Here is an 18715-nt window from a genome sequence, read left to right on the forward strand (position 1 = left end):
GGAGGGGATATCTGCAAATACACACATCTGACAAGGAGATAATGTCCAAAATATATAAAGAACTGAAAAAAACTCAATATCAAGAAAAACAAATAGCCAAAGGACCAAAATAGGCATTTCTCAAAAAGAAGACCTACAAATGGGCAACAGGCACAGGCTGGAGTGCTCAGCATCACTGATTACCAGGGAATTGCAAATTTAACCACCACCACCAACACCTCGCACTTATCACAATAGCTTTTATCAAAAAGTCAGAAGTCAGGGCTGGGGTGTGGCTCAGTGGTGGAGCACTTGCCTAGCATGTGCGTGTGTGTGAGGCCCTCACTCCATGCCCAGCACTGTGCCAAAAAAAAAAAAAAAAAAAAAAAGGCAAAAGTTAACAAGTGTCAGTGAGAACGCGGAGGAAAGTGTCAGCACACATTCCCTGCACACTGCCGGTGGGAATGTGGATTAGCACAGCCACCGTGGGGAAGCACACAGAGGTCCCTCGAAAACTAAAGTAGGTCTGCTGACGTTCCAGCAAGATGAGCACCGGAGGATGGAGATGTCCGTGTGTATTCAAAGGAAATGAAACCAGCACGTCAAAGAGATGCCCACACCGCAGCAGCCTCACACCAGCAAAGATACGGAATCCACTGAAGTGTCCACCAACGGATAAACGGGTAAGGAGAAGCGGGTACGGATATCTACAATGGAATACCATTCGGCCTTAAAAAAGCTGTCGTTTGCTTTTTAAAGGAAAAAGCAAAGACATGTCAAGTGAAATAAGCTGGGCACAGAAAGACACACCACGTTCTCACTCAGATCAAAGTTCCAGAAGCAAGCAGTAGAACGCTGGCTACCAGGGAGTGGGGTGGAGGATAACTGGACAAAGGATATAAAATTTTAGTTAATCAGGGTGAATAAATTCTGAAGATCTAAGGCAGATCACAGGAACTATAGCTGATAATAAAAGGTACTTGTAAATTTCTCAGAGGAGGTTTTATGTTCTTATCACAAAAAATGGTGATATGTTAACCAGTTTGATTTAACCATCCCCATGTGCATAGTGTATGAAAACATCATGGGTACACACCGTGAATCCATACTAAAAAAACAAATTTAATAAAATCCCTCTCCTGCCATGACACATCCCTCTGAGTTGTGGTCTATACTGCTGTTTCCCTAAAAACTCCTGATAGCTTGTCCATCTCCACCAGCAGGTTGAGCCAATGCTGATGCCCAGGAAAATATACTGTGATGAACAAGCCAACCAAAGACCCTGCGCCACTGTCCTACGACCCAGAAAGGCTCAGCACACAGCAGACAGCCAGGGTGCCGGGGGGCTCTCCCTCGGATCTACCCATCTGGAAACATGGGTCATTCTTCTGAAAGAATTTTGTAAAGATCATCTGGGGCTGGGCACAGTGGCACATGCCTAAGATCCCAGCGGCTTGAAAGGCTGAGGCAAGAGGATAGTGAGTTCAGAGTCAGCCAAGTCAGTGAGACCCTGACTCTAAATAAAATACAAAATAGGGATGGCGATGTGACTCAGTGGTGAGCACCCCGAGCTCAATCCCTGGCAACCCCCTCCGCCACCACACAAAAAATCATCTTGGATGAGGAGGTAGTAACAATGGCAAATATTTTGTAGGTTCTATTATGTGCCAGACATAATTCTATAAATGGGGGTGGGAGGGAGAACACACACCCAAGTGAGAGAGGTGTCAAGACTTCAGGAAATTCTTTGTGAAGACAGCAGATTGTCTGAGCAAAAGAAAATAAACAATCCAGGTGCTTTAAAAAGGCTTGAAGTGTCTGTGCTTGATGGTGCAATGTAGGGTCCTGGTGTGCAGCCATAACTACACTCTCCACCTACTGCTGAGCCCCAGAAGGGCTGAGGTAAGGTTTCAGTCCTAGCACACAGCAAGCAGGGACGGGGAGGGGGGACAGGAGAGACCCACCTGGAGCCACCTAAGGATCCCTGAGCGCAGGGTCAAGCAGGGGGCAAGAACCAAATCCCACTTTCTCCCACTTTTTACTTTTGCTTTTCTGATGACCTCTGAGGGAAAGAGATCCCAGCCAGGGAAGGTTCAAGCAGAAATTAGCCTTCTGACAAGTTAGATTTTGAAAACAACCAGAGACACTGAAAGGCTCAGCCTGAAGTCTCAAAGTGGATGGAAGTGGCCAAACTTTAAATTTTTGTGAGTTTACAGACTCGAAAGACAGACCCAAAATCAGGGATCAGGGGTCACTTTTCAACAAAAGGAAAACATTCCTTTCAATCTTCGTTGGTGTTTTCCTCTTCATGGGTAACAGAACCTGCACATATCTGGTAATTCACGTGGGCAGCGTAAAACTGGCCATGGCGGAGCATCCCACACCATGGGAACAGGCAGCCACAGATCAGTGTCCTTCTCCCCAGCCAGCTATAGAGCATTCCTGAGGCTGGTGGTGAAGGGACAGTAGTGAGGCTCACATCTCACTGCATGGCAGGACCACCCACCACAAAGGCCAGTCATGACTCAGTTCCTCAAAACTAAAGAGTGTGGGCTCTAGAGTCAGATGGGGGGATGCTCTAGGGTGCCCCCTTAGCAGGTACGTAACCCTGGGGAGTCCCAGTTTCCTCCTCAGTAAGGTGGGATACCCTGCCAGGTCAGCAGGCTGTTGTAGAAACCAAACGAACCACAGCGTAAGTGCCCTGCCGAGCACCTGGTGTGAAACAGGCAGTCACCTCCTCATAAGCTGTTCAGCACTTCCCTCCGCTGTAGCGAATCAGCGAAAGCAGAACTGCCGCAGTTCATCACTGTTCACTGGGAGACACTCTGTGCTTCTTTGAAAACATGCTTTGACAACCTCAAATCTAGGGTGTCATCGTTTACTCCTTAGATAATGCAAGCATACACGCACATCCCCAAGATGCCAGCCATGCACACAGCACATCAAAGAACCCCACCCAGCATGTCTCCAAGAGGGCACTGCTGGGGTCCCATGAGTCTGGCTCAGCCTTAACCTCCGAGTAACAGGGCGCTACTATCGAGGCTATAGGGCCCACTCTAGCGTCCCCCAAATGTGGTCTTCCAGCACCATGAAGAAATTCCTGGGGAAAGTGCAAGGGTCCCACAAGGTGGTGCAGAGGGTATCAGAAGTCCAGACACGCGGGACCCACAGTGGTCGTCAAGAGGAACACCGACAGGGTAACTGATCTTCCGTCCAGAATACTACTCTTAGTAGCCACTGAAGCCCAGTGGCCTCAGACAGCACCTCAGGCGCTGCTTGTCACAGGCAATCGTGCAAACAGCCCACGGAAGCGCACGTTTTAGGTGTCCAGAGCACGTAGCCGACCCACCTCCTGGCTCGGGCGGCTGCTGCCTCAGTGCCCTGGAGCTCCCACAGAAGACGCTTCCCTTCCTCATCTGCCATGAGGCTTTGGGCTGCCACTGAACCAAGAGGGAAAGACTTTTCTTTTCTAATGGCAACAAAGATTAGTCTCTCTCCTGAGAGGGACAGCGTGGGCCAGGGAGAAGCCCACTAGAGGCCTGAGGTAAGAAGCAAACACAGCCCTGTCAGAAACCGGCTGACGACTCAGGGAGAGTAACCCTTCTCCGTCTTCAGGCCTCGGGTTCCGAGTCCACTCCATGGACGGGGTGAAATGGACCATGCTACATCCCAGGCCACTTGGGCAGAATCTTCCATTTCGATACTAACAGCAAGTGCCCTCACCTGCTAGAGCTGAGAAGGCGGTTCTAATTACCCAAATCCATCTCCCAAGGTAACAACTACCAGCCCACTGAAATTTCGAGAAACCCAAGTGGATTTGAATGCCAATGTAAAAACTGAGATTTCTGCTCCTTTAGCTCCAACCCCAAAATGAGCATTTAGAAATTACCAGCAGCTCCGATGTTCCCAGTACATCTAAGGTCAGGGACTGCATCCTGGAGTAGTGGACTCCCAGCTCGCGGTGGATTCCAGAACACTCAATGCAGGTCAGAATGCCCAGGTTGGTGGAAAGCCACGTAGGATCTGCCAAAAAGAATAAGACAAATTTAATCGATTGGTTGGAAGAAGGCAAAAGACAGAACTGCTTTCCTGCTGGTTACTGATTGGGGGCTTTGAACGTGAGTACTTCCTGATCTTTGACACAAATGGAATCCTTGATTAATACCACTAGTTAACAAGCCAACCATAGGTAGGGACACGTCTGTCCTCCTTTCTCTTCCCTCTTCCTCCACCTCCCCATCCTTCCACTCATTTAAGTGACAGGTGTTGTGAGTATGAAAATACGGAGGGCACAGTGCTCTCAGGAGACTCTGGGTTCCTCCAGGACTGTGCCATCACCAACCTAGTCAGACAGGCAGGACAGAGCAAGAGCAAACATGACCCACCAAAGCCTAGTACTATAAGGAACGGACCCAGCACATCCACACCTACAGATGCTAGTAACAGAACAACCAGCCCGCTTACGACACGCTGGGTTCAGTGCTTCAGTAGTAGCAACAATAGCGTCCATTCTAAGAGCTTCAGAAGTCAGAGCACTTTTGTACCATATCTCATTTAACGCCACCAACAGCCCCAAGAGAAGACCAGGATAGTGATTCCCTGTGCAGCCCAGGCAGCACAATTCTTAGACCAAAGTTGCTAGCAGGTACGCAGCAGGCTGCAGTCCTGCACGTGCCTGAGCTCAAACCACATCTTCCCCACATGGCAGGTTTACTCCTCACTGAAAACACCCTACTCTGTGCTAAATTTACAAAAGAGTAAAACGAATTAAACTGAGGTGTACTTGAGCACATTACCATGTCCACGAGGTTGATTCTTAAAATTGCTTGCTGCCCCTTTGAAATTCACAGCAGGTAAACACAATCTTGGTCACTAAGTAATTGTGAAGTTATTTTTTAAATGTTCAAATTATAAACAGTTTATCCACATCAGGAAATACTCCTGGGCATGTGTGTGTGCACTAGGCCTCTTCTGCTTTGTGCACTGAGCTCTAGGCAGTGACAGACATGCCTTAGACGATGCTTATCAAGTTTTTACACCATCTATGGTGCCTTAATATTTTAAAACAATGCAGCTTTAACTTCTTTATGAAAGTGTTTCACTATCCTTATCTTATCCTTATCAAGAAAGTGCATAATTCACTTCTTATCTCTCCCTACCTCACCTCCTGTCAAAAAGACATTTTTTAAGGAGTCCAAAACCAAATGTAGCCTTCAGGGACACAGGAACCTGATGGCACCCCTCATTGTTGTGGGTTTTGACTGCAGTACTAGGGGTTGAACCCAGGGCATTCTACCACCGAGCTATATCCTCAGCACTTTTTAAAATTTCATTTTGAAACAGGGTCTCACTGAATTGCCTAGGCTGTCCTCAAACTTGCAATCCTCCTGCCTCAGACTCCTGAGTAGCTGGGATTACAGGTGTGCACCACCTTGCCCTGTCTTAGTTGTGTTTTTAAATAAAAATGGTCGTAGAATTAGAAGAATGAAAAGGCTGCTGACCATTCTAGCTAAGCCACAATGTTTCCCATTTTGCAAATATTCAGAAAAGCCCATGCGTAGTGGCCTGATCCCCAGCATTTTCCATTCTAATTAAAACAAGTCAACTGCTTAAACATTTAAAAATACTAGTTGTTAAAAATGTATGTCCATTAAAATGAAGCCTCTGACTTGCTTTATCAAAATGTCCCAGAGTGTGACAGGCAGAAGGACCTGTTCCTTCGTTTTACAGAAAGGAAAACTGACATTCCCCAGAAGCTCGGCTCTTCCAGGAACAGAGCTAGACAGCGACAGACAGTTCCTCTGAAGGTTCAGGACAAAGGCGTGCTGAGGCAATCCTGGGTAGAGGCCCACACTGCGAGTCCGCAGCCTCTCAGTCTTACCAGACAGGATGGCCTTGATTTCACCCTTGCTACGCCCTTCAGTTTTCATTTCTCAAAAAGCATGGCAATCTTTTCATCTCCACCAGGCCGCCGTCGCTCAGGGCTGCTCTGCGGCCTCTCCCACCCCTGCCCCACCGCGGCCTGCACACAGTTCATTAAGCATTTGTGTAATGGGATGAACTCAGGCTGAGCTGCACTTGACTTTATGTTTGAAACGAAAGTGAAAATCAATGAATGGATTCTGTCAATTGGAATGGGATTTGAATGTCCTGGCGCCCAGGACCGTGTGGGGCCCTGGATCACCTGGGGCCCCGCAGTCACAGCACACGTCGTTGCCCGTCATCTTCTGCACCTCTGAGATGATCTCCTTGGTCAGCTCCTGGACAATGTTGTTTTCCCCGGTGTTGTCGTCACCCTTGAAGGCATTGTTGAGAGCCTCCTCCTTGCTGTTCTGCAGCACCGACATCCATCTAGACAGACAAGAGCAGAGAGTCACGCCCCAGGATGGCTGCGGGGTCTGCCCCAGCCTCGCTTCCCAGTGACTTACATCTGGCACTCCTGCTCGTCTTCTGCTTGGAAGTGGTAGGTCCTGTCATCTGCACAGCAGGAGGAAGCGCGTCAGTCAGCAATCCATACCCAACTCCGAAAGAAAGTGGCCGATAATTAACCTCAGGAATAATCTGAGCTCCCTCTATAAAATTAAGCAGTCCCTCTGCCGCTGCTCAGTCATCGTGACTTTGTAATGGAAATTAATAATCCTGCCCTATCCCCCCCCTTTCAAGTCTAAAAGCTGCAGCTTCCAGAAACTGAACAGAAACCATCACTCTCCCTTCAGAACCTTGATTTGTTAAAATCACTGCAGAGGTGGCCCCAAAAGTAACTCTGGAAGCCTTTTGAAAAACAAAAGACTTTTCTAAAGAGAATGCCTTAGAAGTTTTCTTTAAAAAAAATAATAAACAATAAAAATAAAAAGATGAGTACTGTGTGAGAAATTCTAAGAATTCCTGGTCTGGGAGTCCTGAGTTACAAAGAGCTAAGGCAATAGGTCACTGTAAATAATGGTTGTAGACAAGATGGGCAGCTGGCGTCAGCAGTGGTTTACAAGTGTTTTGCCGGGCTGCTGGCCCTCTGTGTGCGCAGGAGGGGGGCGTGTGATGTGACAGCTTCACTCTGCGCTATTCTTGCCAAAAACACTTAACCTCGGCTCAGTTGTGAGAAAACATCAGAGAAACTCAAACTGAGGACATCTGACCACAAGCTGATCAATATTCCTCAACACACGTCAAGGACACAAAATGGAAGGGAAGTCTGGAGAACTGCAGGGGTCCCGGTGGCAGAAAACCAAAGGCAAGGTGGGGTCCTGGAGGGGATCCTGGGGCAGGACCAGGTAGTTTTAGTAGAAAACGGGTGAGATTTCCAGTGAATAGCATCATGCAATGTTAATTTCCTGGTTTTCACAACACTACATACGGCTGAGAACACGGGCTATGCCCTTCTGGACAATTCTACTGTGATAGATACAGCAGGGGCGCTGGGGGAGGGATATGCACCAGGTTCCAAAAGCAAAGTAGAAAAGAATTAAATCTGAAAAAGTGGAAGATGACAGCAGGTGGATGACAGAATGGTGACAAGTAGTGACTGTTCTTGGGGACCCACAATAAACATCTAGAACCCAAAAGTGAGCAGACATGCCGAATTCCAGGAAGGTTTTTACTCCTGAAAGTCCTCTGGTCCCCTTGGCAGGGTGTCTGGGAGGGGGCCGAGGCCCAGAGAGGTTAAGAGGCAGAAACCAGCGTAGCCAGCAGAGGACCCGGGTTTCCTGCCTCCTGGCCCCACCCCTTCCCACTCTACCAGGCCATCTTTCTGTTTCTTATAACGCCAGGGGGAATGGAATGACGTTTTTCTCTGTCCCGCTGGTTTCTGAGGAAAGGAACAAGGTTCAACTGATCTGTTTCAAGTTTAGAAAAATGAACTTGATTCTGGGATGCAGGTGATGGGGGCTGAGCCACGCTCAAGTGTTGAGAGAAACAGGCAAGAGGGGACAGAGCCACCGCTCCAGCCACTCCAAAGGCTTTGCTACGCGAGTCTCAGAATTCCCAGAAAGCTGTGGCTCTGCAGGTAACACCAGTATTGTGGCTCACCCTGAACTACTTCACGGTCAGGCAGGACCAGCTCGGGTACACCCACGACGAACGCCACTCTCTAGTGTTTGCAGGAGGCAAACTGTGAAAAGCTCCAAACAAGCATCCCCGCTGCAGACCCTCCAGACACACTGGAGCCACAGCCCGGTTTCCAGCAGCTCCACCACAGAAAGAGGAGCAGCAGGAGCCACGGGACAACAGAGTGATGGTGGTGGCCCGTAGGGCTGCTTCTGGCCCAGGTTCCACCTCCAAACATCACATGGAAAGCTGGGTCCCCTCCACCCACCTGGGCTGGTTATGTGGGTCAAGAAAAATGACTCAGGACTTGACTTTGCAAAGGGTGGTCAGTCTGACGGCAAGAAGTTAGATGAGCTTCCAAGGCTGGCCTTGCCACAGATGTGTCCTCCTAGAGGAGCTGTGCTTGCTGACCTCTGGACCAGCACGGGAGGTCCCTGGCTGGGGCAAAGTGGACAAGGAGGATCTTGCAGGCACTACCTGAAGGTAGCAAGTCAGTCTGCTGGTCTTCTGCAGGTGATGATGGGGAAGGGGCGACTCTGGGTGCTGACAGATCCACACCAGAACACGTCCTCACTGCCTGCTGTGTGGCTTGCTCATTTCCCAACTGCCCAACTGTGTGGAGAGCTCAAAAGCACCTGGTGACCCTCATCCCACTAGCCAGGTGAGGGGGCAGAGGAGGCACCAAAAGAACAGGGTCCTCCCCAGGTCCCAACTTCTCGGGATGCTCACATCAGGCCCCTGACCGCTGTGCACATCTCCCTCGATGATGCCCTGGAGCTGGGCTGGTTTTCACGTCTAAAGAACCCAAGCCTACAGGGCACCACACAAAGCATTTCCTCTATGACGCTCGGAGGGGAGTGGGACATTTGGAAAAAGTAACTAGAGATGAAAAATGAGAAGGACTAAAATCATTTTACCCCCAAGGGACAAGCAGGGAGGGGAATGAGAGCGCTCTCAAGCATGACCATGGGCAAGCTCACAGCAGCACCTCCAGCCGGACTTAGCCCTCTGCAGCCCACAGAGGACCGTCACAGTCATCAGGCTTCAGGCCACAGCAGACATGACAGGATCTGCGTAAACAGGGGTGTAACCAGACGCAGGCAGTCTCACCTCCCTCCATGCCTGGTGGGGGGCTATCAGGCTCTGACCCTCCTGGTGCCTGGTGTGTTGAGGGCCAGGGCAGGCTCTGCAGTAACTGCTTCTGCACATGTGGCATTTGCTGGGGTCCCACCAGTTGTGCTGCTGGTGACTGGGGATAGATGAGGCAGTGCTACATCTACCTCTGTGTGAGCCAAGCTCAATGGGCTACCAAGTGCTAATGTGTTACCAAAGGGCACTTTTGCTACTAGGGCAGTGCATAGCTTTCGATTGGCTACAATTTCAGAATGTGGAAAGCCTCTGAATCTTCCCCAGACACTAGCAGACATCCGGTCACAGCAACTAGTGTGACCTAGCAATGATCACAAATAAAACTGTGGTCAAGGTTGTGGCTCAGCGGTAGAGCACTCGCCTAGCACGTGTGAGGCCCTGGGTTTGATCCTCAGCATCACATAAAAATAAGTAAATAAAATAAATGTAATCATGTTGAACTACAACTAAGAAATAAATATTTTTAAAAAATCAAAAACTGTGGCCAATGCTCAGCATTTCACAACACTGTAAGTGGATGAAGGATCCCGGAGAAAGCTTTGCTGGCAGAGATAAGGGAATCTGTGGACGCACTAGATGGATGGGGTGGGGGCTCAAAACAGAATAAAGTTCCCTTGTATTCTACAAACCAGTCCAGTGTCTGGATCACACTGCTCACACCTCCCAAGACCCTGGGTTGAGAAGGGACACAGCGGGGAGATGAGCAGACATAGTAGAGATGGCAGCAATCATCTCTTGAGTCTGCTGTGAACATCTGATCACATGACTGAGTCCCTGGACCTCACAGTGCAAGTCGGCGGGCTGACCAGCGGCTCTCCTGCTGGGCAACAGGGTGGGCAGCACAGGCCCACGATGTGGGCCAAAACCCCTGTGGCCACATCTTTGAAGGGGAGACTGGACCTTCCCTCCCTGAAATGTAACCCTGCCACTTTGAACAACCAAGGACAAGAGGCTTATCACGTTTTCTTCAAGACATCACGAACCCTTCTCTTTTGGTTGCTGGTAGACATTCACCATAACGGACAGTTCTCTGGGGACTCCCGTGTGCTCCACAGAGAAGAAAAGCATCCAGAAGCAGAAAGACCAGTTCCCTGGTGGGAACGATTAACAATGTCCAAGACCAAAGTTCCAAGGGCTCTACTGAAGAGACTTTCTCGTTTATAGCATTTCTAACATGATGCAAATAAACCAAGGAAGCTCTCAACAACAAAACTGTCCTTTGAGGGGAAAAATTAAAAGGTGCAGAACTTCAGACCTGGGGCGTCGCCAATGCAACCTCCTATTTACAAACAGGAGAGCCGAGGCGTGGAGAGCTGGGAGGCTGCCTCTGGGTCTCGGAGCCCTCAGAGTCTGACCCTAGGCAGGAGAGACTGGGAAGCCAGCAACCGCGAACAGGAAGCCAGAACAGGCCGACCACTCCAAACAGGGGCATTTCTCTTCCAACATCAATTCTTCTAAATGCAGGGTTTGACATGGGACTGACGCCCTGGAAAAGCGTTTAAAGTAAGATCTCCAGGGCCCGGCACCTCAGGACGAGCTTACGTGAGATAAGGTCAAAGCACTTCTTCTCCTCGGGGTTGGTCTTCACTTGGCAGGTTAACAGGTTGAGCTTTGCAGGAGGCCGGTTAGCCTGATTAAAAACAAACGAAAAACAAGGCGTGAGCGGGAAGGAACAGGTCACCATCTGCCTCGCTGCTCACGGACACTCAGCGGGAGCGAACAGTTTTAACAGTCTGCAGGGACAACACTCAGAGGCAGTCTTCAACACGGGCAGCAGGACTGAGACTTTAGCCCCATATAAGGACCACCGTCTTCCCTGCCAGGGCTCACTGGTGGTCTATACAGCCTGCCGGCACAAGGGGTCCTCCCTGCCACAGGGCTCATTGGTGGTCTACACAGCCTGCCGGCACAAGGGTCCTCCCTGCCAGGGCTCACTGGTGGTCTATACAGCCTGCCGGCACAAGGGGTCCTCCCTGCCACAGGGCTCATTGGTGGTCTACACAGCCTGCCGGCACAAGGGGTCCTCCCTGCCAGGGCTCACTGGTGGTCTATACAGCCTGCCGGCACAAGGGGTCCTCCCTGCCACAGGGCTCATTGGTGGTCTACACAGCCTGCCGGCACAAGGGGTCCTCCCTGCCAGGGCTCACTGGTGGTCTATACAGCCTGCCGGCACAAGGGGTCCTCCCTGCCACAGGGCTCATTGGTGGTCTACACAGCCTGCCGGCACAAGGGGTCCTCCCTGCCAGGGCTCACTGGTGGTCTATACAGCCTGCCGGCACAAGGGGTCCTCCCTGCCACAGGGCTCATTGGTGGTCTACACAACCTGCCGGCACAAGGGTCCTCCCTGCCAGGGCTCACTGGTGGTCTACACAGCCTGCCTGGACAAGGGGCAGAGTAGTGACAACCTTGAGGCTGGGACCATGGGCTCCTTGAACCCAAAAAACTCCAGGGTTGAAACCCCCAAGCACTGGGTTCTGTTTCTTACAGGTAGCACAGGTGGTGTGGAAGGGACCCGGGTACCCAGCTCAATTTCCAGTGTTCTTAAAAGTGTTTTTGTGAGTGAAAACCTCATCTCTGGGAAAAGTGATCTCAGCATGAAAATCACAGAGACGATTTCCCCTGCTTTCTGAAGTGACAAGAGATAAGACTGACCATCCTCAACCATCACTATCCCTCAAGATTCAACAAAACATGCATTATTCACACACGTGACCCCAAAGAGATCAAAGTACACCTTCACCAGAGCTATGTCAATAATGGCTGTTTTACTAGTTTCAAGAAAAATCACACTTTCTCCAAAAAGCAAGGAGAGACGATAAGAAGATAATTTCAGAAAACAAAAATTCTGATTGGTAAAATGTTTTCAGACCTTGGAAAAATCTCCAAATTGGAGAGGGCTTACCTTACTAACCTACCGAGCTGCCTAAGGAAAGACAAAATACCACATCTCAAGATTTCAAGCCTTCGTGTTCCCACTCCCCTTGGTCACCAGTGGCTTGAGATAAACAGTGTGGGTTTGGGAGTAATCCAGACACACACTAGGCAGGCCATGAAGTCCTGAGCATTCACAGCCCCAAGGTTTCTTGCTACGACCACGACAGAGTGCAAGTAGAGAAGCAATCCTGCAGGGGCAGGATCCGCGTTTGATACAGGGTGAAGGGTCTGAGGTCTGGATACACAGAAGTCAGATAAACAGGGCTGTCCTAGAGCTTCCTGGTTTGTTGCTGGGTGGATCTTAGCCACAGGATATTCGCTTTTGTCCGTAGATTCCTAACAGCTTTCTAGGATCATCAGGAAACAGTACAGAAGACTTCAAGATGTCTAATCTTGCAAACTTAACAGTTCCAAGTAAAAGCACCATTAATTTTAGATCTTTACCAATAGCATTACCGGCTTGTCCAGACACCTACACAAAGGATCCATTTCTACCATGTTGAGCAGGAGCCCCACGTACTGACCAGGTACCACAACATGGTGTACAGCCCGTTTGGCCTCCACAGGAGATGTGCCATTCTCAGGGCTACTTCCAGATTGAGGTGTCCATTGCTCCTAGACACAGGAGCCATTAAAGGGGCCCCTGCCCTTTGGTAAATGCAGAAGCACTTAATGGATAAGATGACAAATTTGACAAGAAGAGCTACACTTACTCAGCTTTATTAGTAGTACGTACTTACACGAACCAGGCACTGTCTTGAATATTTTTCATGCATTCATTCATTCAATATTCTTAAATACCCTTTGAGAACTACTCCAATGTTGTAGATAAAGATAGAACCTAAAACCACTTGATGGGGTTCTGCCACCTGGGAGAAGGGAAGCCAGGGTTCCAACATGACAGCTGGGCTCTAGGTCAAGTGCTTAGCTGCCATCTCCCCAGCCTTGATGTGGTGTCCACTGTAGGCAGTCCCTCACCTGGACTTGCTTAGAGTAAGAGAGAGCAACAGTTTGAAGGACTGGTCCCTCCCCACCTCTAAATTTGACTCTTCCCTTCTCCCTGGAGCATAGGAAATTCTCTATCAGTATAACCACGTCAAAGACAGATTTCTTACTTCACAGCAAATGAAGCCACACAATATAGAAAAATAATCCAGTGCCTGTATTTGAACTAAGAATAATGATAAAGGCACAAATGTCACCACATAATAAAAATGACAACCATAAGAGGGGGTGCACAAAACGCAAGCTGGCAATCTCAAGGAACATCAGCTGTTCTCAGTTTTACATTAATAATAATTTGCTATTTGTCCATTCAGATGAATCATTAGCTACAGCAAAGCTATGAGAAAAATTTATGGAAGAAAATTCTATCCATTAAATTCCCTCCCTGCTGTAATTTGGAAAGAGGGTATCATCACTCAATCCAGTCACCTGACAGTTGCATCTACTCCACAAGGTAACAGCCGCTGATTGAGCAGCCTGGTTTAGCGTAAACCTCAGGGAGGGAAAGAAACCACAGCCCCAGTGCTGACCACAAAGGTGCAATTGTTAGGGAATCTCCTATTTTAACCACACATTCTACTTTGCACCATTTGTCAAGCTTTTTTAAAAACGAAGTTTATGGGGCTGGGGTTGTGGCTCAATGGTAGAGCACTCGCCTAGCATGCACGAGACACTGGGTTCAATCCTCAGCACCACATAAATGTAAAATAAAGATATGGTGTCCACCTAAAACTTAAGAATAAATATTTTTTAAAAAACGAAGTGTATATTCTTCTTCCTGCATAAGGGGTGGTCATTTAAAAATTTTTAGATGCTTTAAGAGCTAGTAGAAATTCTTCCAGCAGAACACAGCCTGCAGCCCTCGGTGGTGGGGCAGTACGGTGAACTTGGCAAACAAGACACCCAGCCCTCGTGTTTCATCCCAAGAATCACTTCTTCCCAGTGCCAGAAAACACCACTGGCTGTGGCTGCCAGGGAACACCAGCTGGGTCTCTCACCGAACTCCTCCCAGGTGCTACCCTCACCCCAGCCTCACCACAGAAGACGGCCATTTCACTTGCTGAAGGCTTCTAGCATCCTGGAAAGAGTTTGCAAAACATGCAAATACACCCTGTGAGTTTCCACTTTGTAAAGACCCGGTTCCCGGCTGTTTGCCAGGTGCTACTCTTAGACCTCCGTGTCCGATCAGGTCTTCGGAACATGCCCTCTCCTCCTGGCAATGAACTAGCACAGTCAGGAGGTGCTTGCTAAAGAAGAAAGCTGGGGAAGGGAAGGGAGGGGAGAGGACATGGGGTAGGAAAGACGGTGGAATGAGACGGACATCATTACCCTAGGTACATGTATGACTCACATGTGGTGCAACTCGACTTCATATACTACCAGAGAAATGAAAAGCTGTGCTCCATTTGTGTACAGTGAACCAAAATGCGTTGTGCTGTCGTGTATAACTAATTAGAATAAAAAATAAGTAAATAAAATTTTCTCTTTAAAAAAAAAAAAAAAGAAGAAGGGGTTGGGATTGTGGCTCAGTGGTAGAGCACCTGCCTCGCACGCACAAGGCACTGGGTTCAATACCCAGCACCACATAAATATAAGAAAATAAAATAAAGACATTGTATCAAAAAGAAAAAGAAGAAGAAGAAGGAGAAGGAGAAGGAAAAGGAGAAGAAAGCTGCCCAGGAAGCCACATCAACACCAATCCCCAGCCCAGAGGCATCTCAACTCTCTTTCCCGGCAGAGTCATGCCAGTCCTCAGGAGCCACGCTCTGTAGATGCAGCCTTGGGCACAGCCCACCTGCAACCCTGCAGCTGGAGCAGGAAATGGCTGCTAATAGCAGGACGAAGCACCCCTGGAGGGGGCTCCCCTCAAAACACAAAGCTCTGATTAAATGTGCACACAGCGCGACAAGCAGAGCTGTCAAGGCCCGAGAGAAGCCAGTACAACTGTACTATCTGCTAGAAACTGGGGCAGCCCATCAAGACATGAGGGAAACTAGGCTTCTTGTCTTGAGAGGACTTGAGCACCCAAGTGACTTGAAGTCAACTGTGCTGCCAGCAAAGGATTGCCAGGCCTGTCCTCCTCTGTCCTCTGTCACGGCAGGGGAGCAACTCACTGGTGCAAGCTGAGGCCCTGGGCCTCGGGGAATTCTAACAATGCAAATGTGCCTTGAGAGCTGCAAGAGCCCGAGTTGAAACTGTCTTATGCCGACTTTGGCATCAGGGTGGTAAACATCAGGGTTGTTTGAGCTAAACAACAGAACAAGTGGTGGAAAGGCAGGAGTCATGAACGCAGACCAGTGAGGACGCTGGCTGGCTCCTGGCCTCACGGGTGTCATTTCAAGGTGAGACACAGTTAAATAAAGTTGCCCCGCTTGGTCTACAGCACTCACACCTCTCCTCACCCCGAGCATCTCTCTGTAGGGAAAGAAAAGCACACAGATCTGAACCACAGGCCCAGAGGGAGGTGGTGACTAAGCCAGTGACGCTGGACTGTGGGGAAGGAGTGACCTTCAGCTGCCCGGAGGGGCACAGTCAATCCCAGGGCCAGAATCCCTGCAGGCCACACCCAGCCCGTGCTGCTTCTCATCTCCCTCTCCCTTCCCTTGATGGAATCAGCAAGAGTGACCCCCCCACACCCCAGGGACCCACAGCAATCCTTGCTTCAGTGACATCCTCAGAGCGCTGCTGGTTTTTTACTTGTGATTACTGAGAAGGGCTGCTTCTCAAGACCCCAACAATGAGTGACGGACAATCTTTCTAAGGGCCTGAAAAACTCATCTGTGCTCCTGTCCAGCTCTGCCTTTCACTGGGGCCGGTGGGAGGAGGGACGGAAGACCCAGATGAAGGGCGTGTTTGATAAATGCTTTATGGAGGGTGATTTATCCTCTCCACCATCCACCACCCACTGAGGCTGCCGGGCACGCAGTGCTGGGCCTGGCTTAGGGGAAGTAACACAAACCAAGAACAAAACGCAGCCCAGACCTTTTCAAAGGTGTCCACCAGCCCACAAGGTTTTCACCAGCCCCGGTCCAAAGCAAGGGGATAACATGCCTAAAGCCTCTTAGAAATGAAGGTGGGTACCAAGGGCTGTTTATGGCTATGAGTCCAGTTCCAGGTCTCTGAAAGATAGACGGGTGTGTAATTTTATTCTGTTTGGTTTTCTTGAAAGCTCAACAGGCAGGGCTGCTTTTCTTGCATGGGTTATTACAAAGAAGAGAAAAGAGAACTTGATTAAGATTGATCCTGGTGGGCCGGGGATGTAGCTCAGTTGGTAGAGTGCTTGCCTTGCATGCACAAGGCCCTGGGTTCAGTCCCCAGCACCAATAAATGAATGAATTAATGAATGAATGAATAAATAGTAAAATAAGATTGGGCTGGTATGGGAGACCTTTATAATAAGTTACTGAAATTTCTCTCTTGGATTTCTAGTTCCCAGAGTTCTGAGCACTGAAACATTTTCCCCTTAATGGCAAAGTAGAAATCTTCCCAAGTGAGACCTTCAGTTTTTCCATGTCAAGGCTAGCTGAGGGGGCCGTCTGCAGCTCTGTGCTTTCTGGAAGTCACAGGCTTCTAGGTAAAGGCACCTGGCTCACAGTCACTCCTGACTCTGAAGCAGGTGAACAAAGCTCCTCCCAGTGGAGAAGGCTCAGCAGGTGCTCCAAAGCCAGACAGGGAGCCAGACAGGGAGCCAGCCGGCTTTCCAAACGCAGCCTCAATGCCACATCACACACAGGACACCTGTGTCCCCAGACTTCACCCAACTACACCCAGCGTGGATCACAGATTAGAAGAGAATACTTACGGTACCGTGGGATATGGTCAGAAAACCGTTTTTAACTGAGCATTTCCTTTTCTGCCACACTTTTCGGATCCTTATGGGTAAGAGGGAAAAACAATAAGAGTTTAGAAATTTTGGACACAGGAGATCACGGACGTCTGTTTCCGCTCCAGCAACAGCAACGCCACTTCACCTACCCGTCGCTTTTCTTGTAGAGGTTGCCGTTCCGCTCCGTCCCGTGTTCTTTGTTTCCCTGAGGCTGATGTAAGCTGTAAGCTGTGCTCTGGCGAATTTGTGAGTCCTAAAAAAGGGCCAAGAATTTGCTTTTTAATACTTCATCCAGGTCCCAATTTTTAAAACTCAGTAACACAGGAAACTTATGCCTAAGTGGTTTTTGTTGTTGTTGTTTTAAATCAGAAAATTTCCCTCTTCGCACCACACCAAAAAAGGGACGTGAACTCCATATCAAGGAACTCCTAACAGCCATCTAGCAGGCTGGAGAAGGAAATGTTGAAAATCAGAACTTCCAAAGTCCCTGAGAGATCCAGCAACTAGGAGACACAGGTTCACTTCACCCTGAGCTTTAAGCCCCTCGCACAGGTCCCTGGGAAGGAAGAGTGGCCGCAAGAAGGAAGGCAATGTGACACGCGGAGAGCAGGGGCTTTCAGTTAAACAGCCAAACATCCTCCACTTAAAACAAGCTACTTCCCCGTTTCCTTCTTGGACAGTAGGAGAGGTAATGAAGTAAGGACCAAGAAGATTACACACCAAACACCTGGATAAAACAGCAGGGACCCTTCTTCACCTGTCAGTCTCAAGGAGGCGGGCTCAGGCGGCAATGAACCTAGCCAGCACCGACCCTGACCACAGGGAGGTGCAATCACAGGAAAACCATCCGTGTGGTCAGCTGAAAGCCAGACTACGTCCACTGCGCCTAGCAAATTCAGAGATAAGCTTCTGCAAGGACCAGCCTCGAATCCCCAGGGCCCAAGCCTAATACCTAGCCCCCAACCAGGGCACAACTGATGTTCCACAAGTAACACCAGATGTCCTAAGCTGAGACTCCCAGGCCTCAGGGCCTGTGCTGGAAACTCCAGCAGAGCGCAGGGAGCAAGAGGGAGCAAGACGTGGACAGACAATACACAGGCCAACCAGGCAGGGCCATGTGAGACGTGCCTGCTTCTGCTGACTCAGCCCAACTACGGCCAGTTCACTTTGCAACAGAAGAAACAGAGACACAGTAAAATCGATTTGCTCAAGAAGCAGAACTCCTAAAAGCAAGAGCAGAGCAAGGAGTGGAATCCCCGGAGGCTCCTCACGGACAAGCAGCGGACCATCCTCAGGGAAACGAAGCACAGTGCAGACCAGGAAGGAACCACAGCATGGAAAGCAATGAAATCAAACCAAGAATAAGAGCACCCGAGAACTGGCCAGGCGCAGCGGGGCACACCTCGGACCACAGCAACTCAGGAGGCTGAGGCAGGAGGATGGGAAAGGAGGAGGCAGGAGGACTTTGAGACCAAAGTCAAATAAAAAGGGCTGGAGATGTAGCTCAGCGGTAAAGTGCCCAAGTTCAGTCCTAAGTACAAAAATAAATACCTGCACACCCACTCAAGACCCGAAGCATCAAATGGATAAAATCACAGGAAGAGTTGGGAAGAAGTGAGCTTAAAGGTGCAGGCAAAAGCTGGCAGAGAGTAAGGGAGGGTCCTCGAGGCCAAGGGGACAGCAAGAGAAAGACGTGGAGAGGCAGGGGGAACTGTGGCCGCCATGCAGGGACGGAGGGCCAGACACCGCAGCCGGAGGCAAAAGACTCACTGAAGCCCAAGG

The 18715-nt window shown here is 49.5% G+C and overlaps 1 protein-coding gene across 2 annotated transcripts in view; it reads right to left on the reverse strand.

The window, feature by feature from the left end:
• The window catches only part of ASAP2 (ArfGAP with SH3 domain, ankyrin repeat and PH domain 2), a 157319-nt gene that overhangs the window by 35469 nt on the left and 103135 nt on the right, over positions 1-18715 (reverse strand). For both annotated transcript variants that reach the window (XM_081264242.1, XM_081264243.1), the window contains exons 10-15: positions 17083-17186; positions 16910-16979; positions 10711-10798; positions 6408-6456; positions 6164-6330; positions 3869-4002 (exon numbers count right to left, since the gene is read on the reverse strand). In XM_081264242.1, coding sequence (XP_081120368.1) covers positions 3869-4002; positions 6164-6330; positions 6408-6456; positions 10711-10798; positions 16910-16979; positions 17083-17186 — 612 coding nt within the window. The remainder of the gene's footprint in view (positions 1-3868; positions 4003-6163; positions 6331-6407; positions 6457-10710; positions 10799-16909; positions 16980-17082; positions 17187-18715) is intronic.

The sequence above is a fragment of the Spermophilus citellus genome (assembly GCF_964194105.1).
Source record: "Spermophilus citellus genome assembly, chromosome: 13".
In the NCBI taxonomy this organism is placed as follows: domain Eukaryota; kingdom Metazoa; phylum Chordata; class Mammalia; order Rodentia; family Sciuridae; genus Spermophilus; species Spermophilus citellus.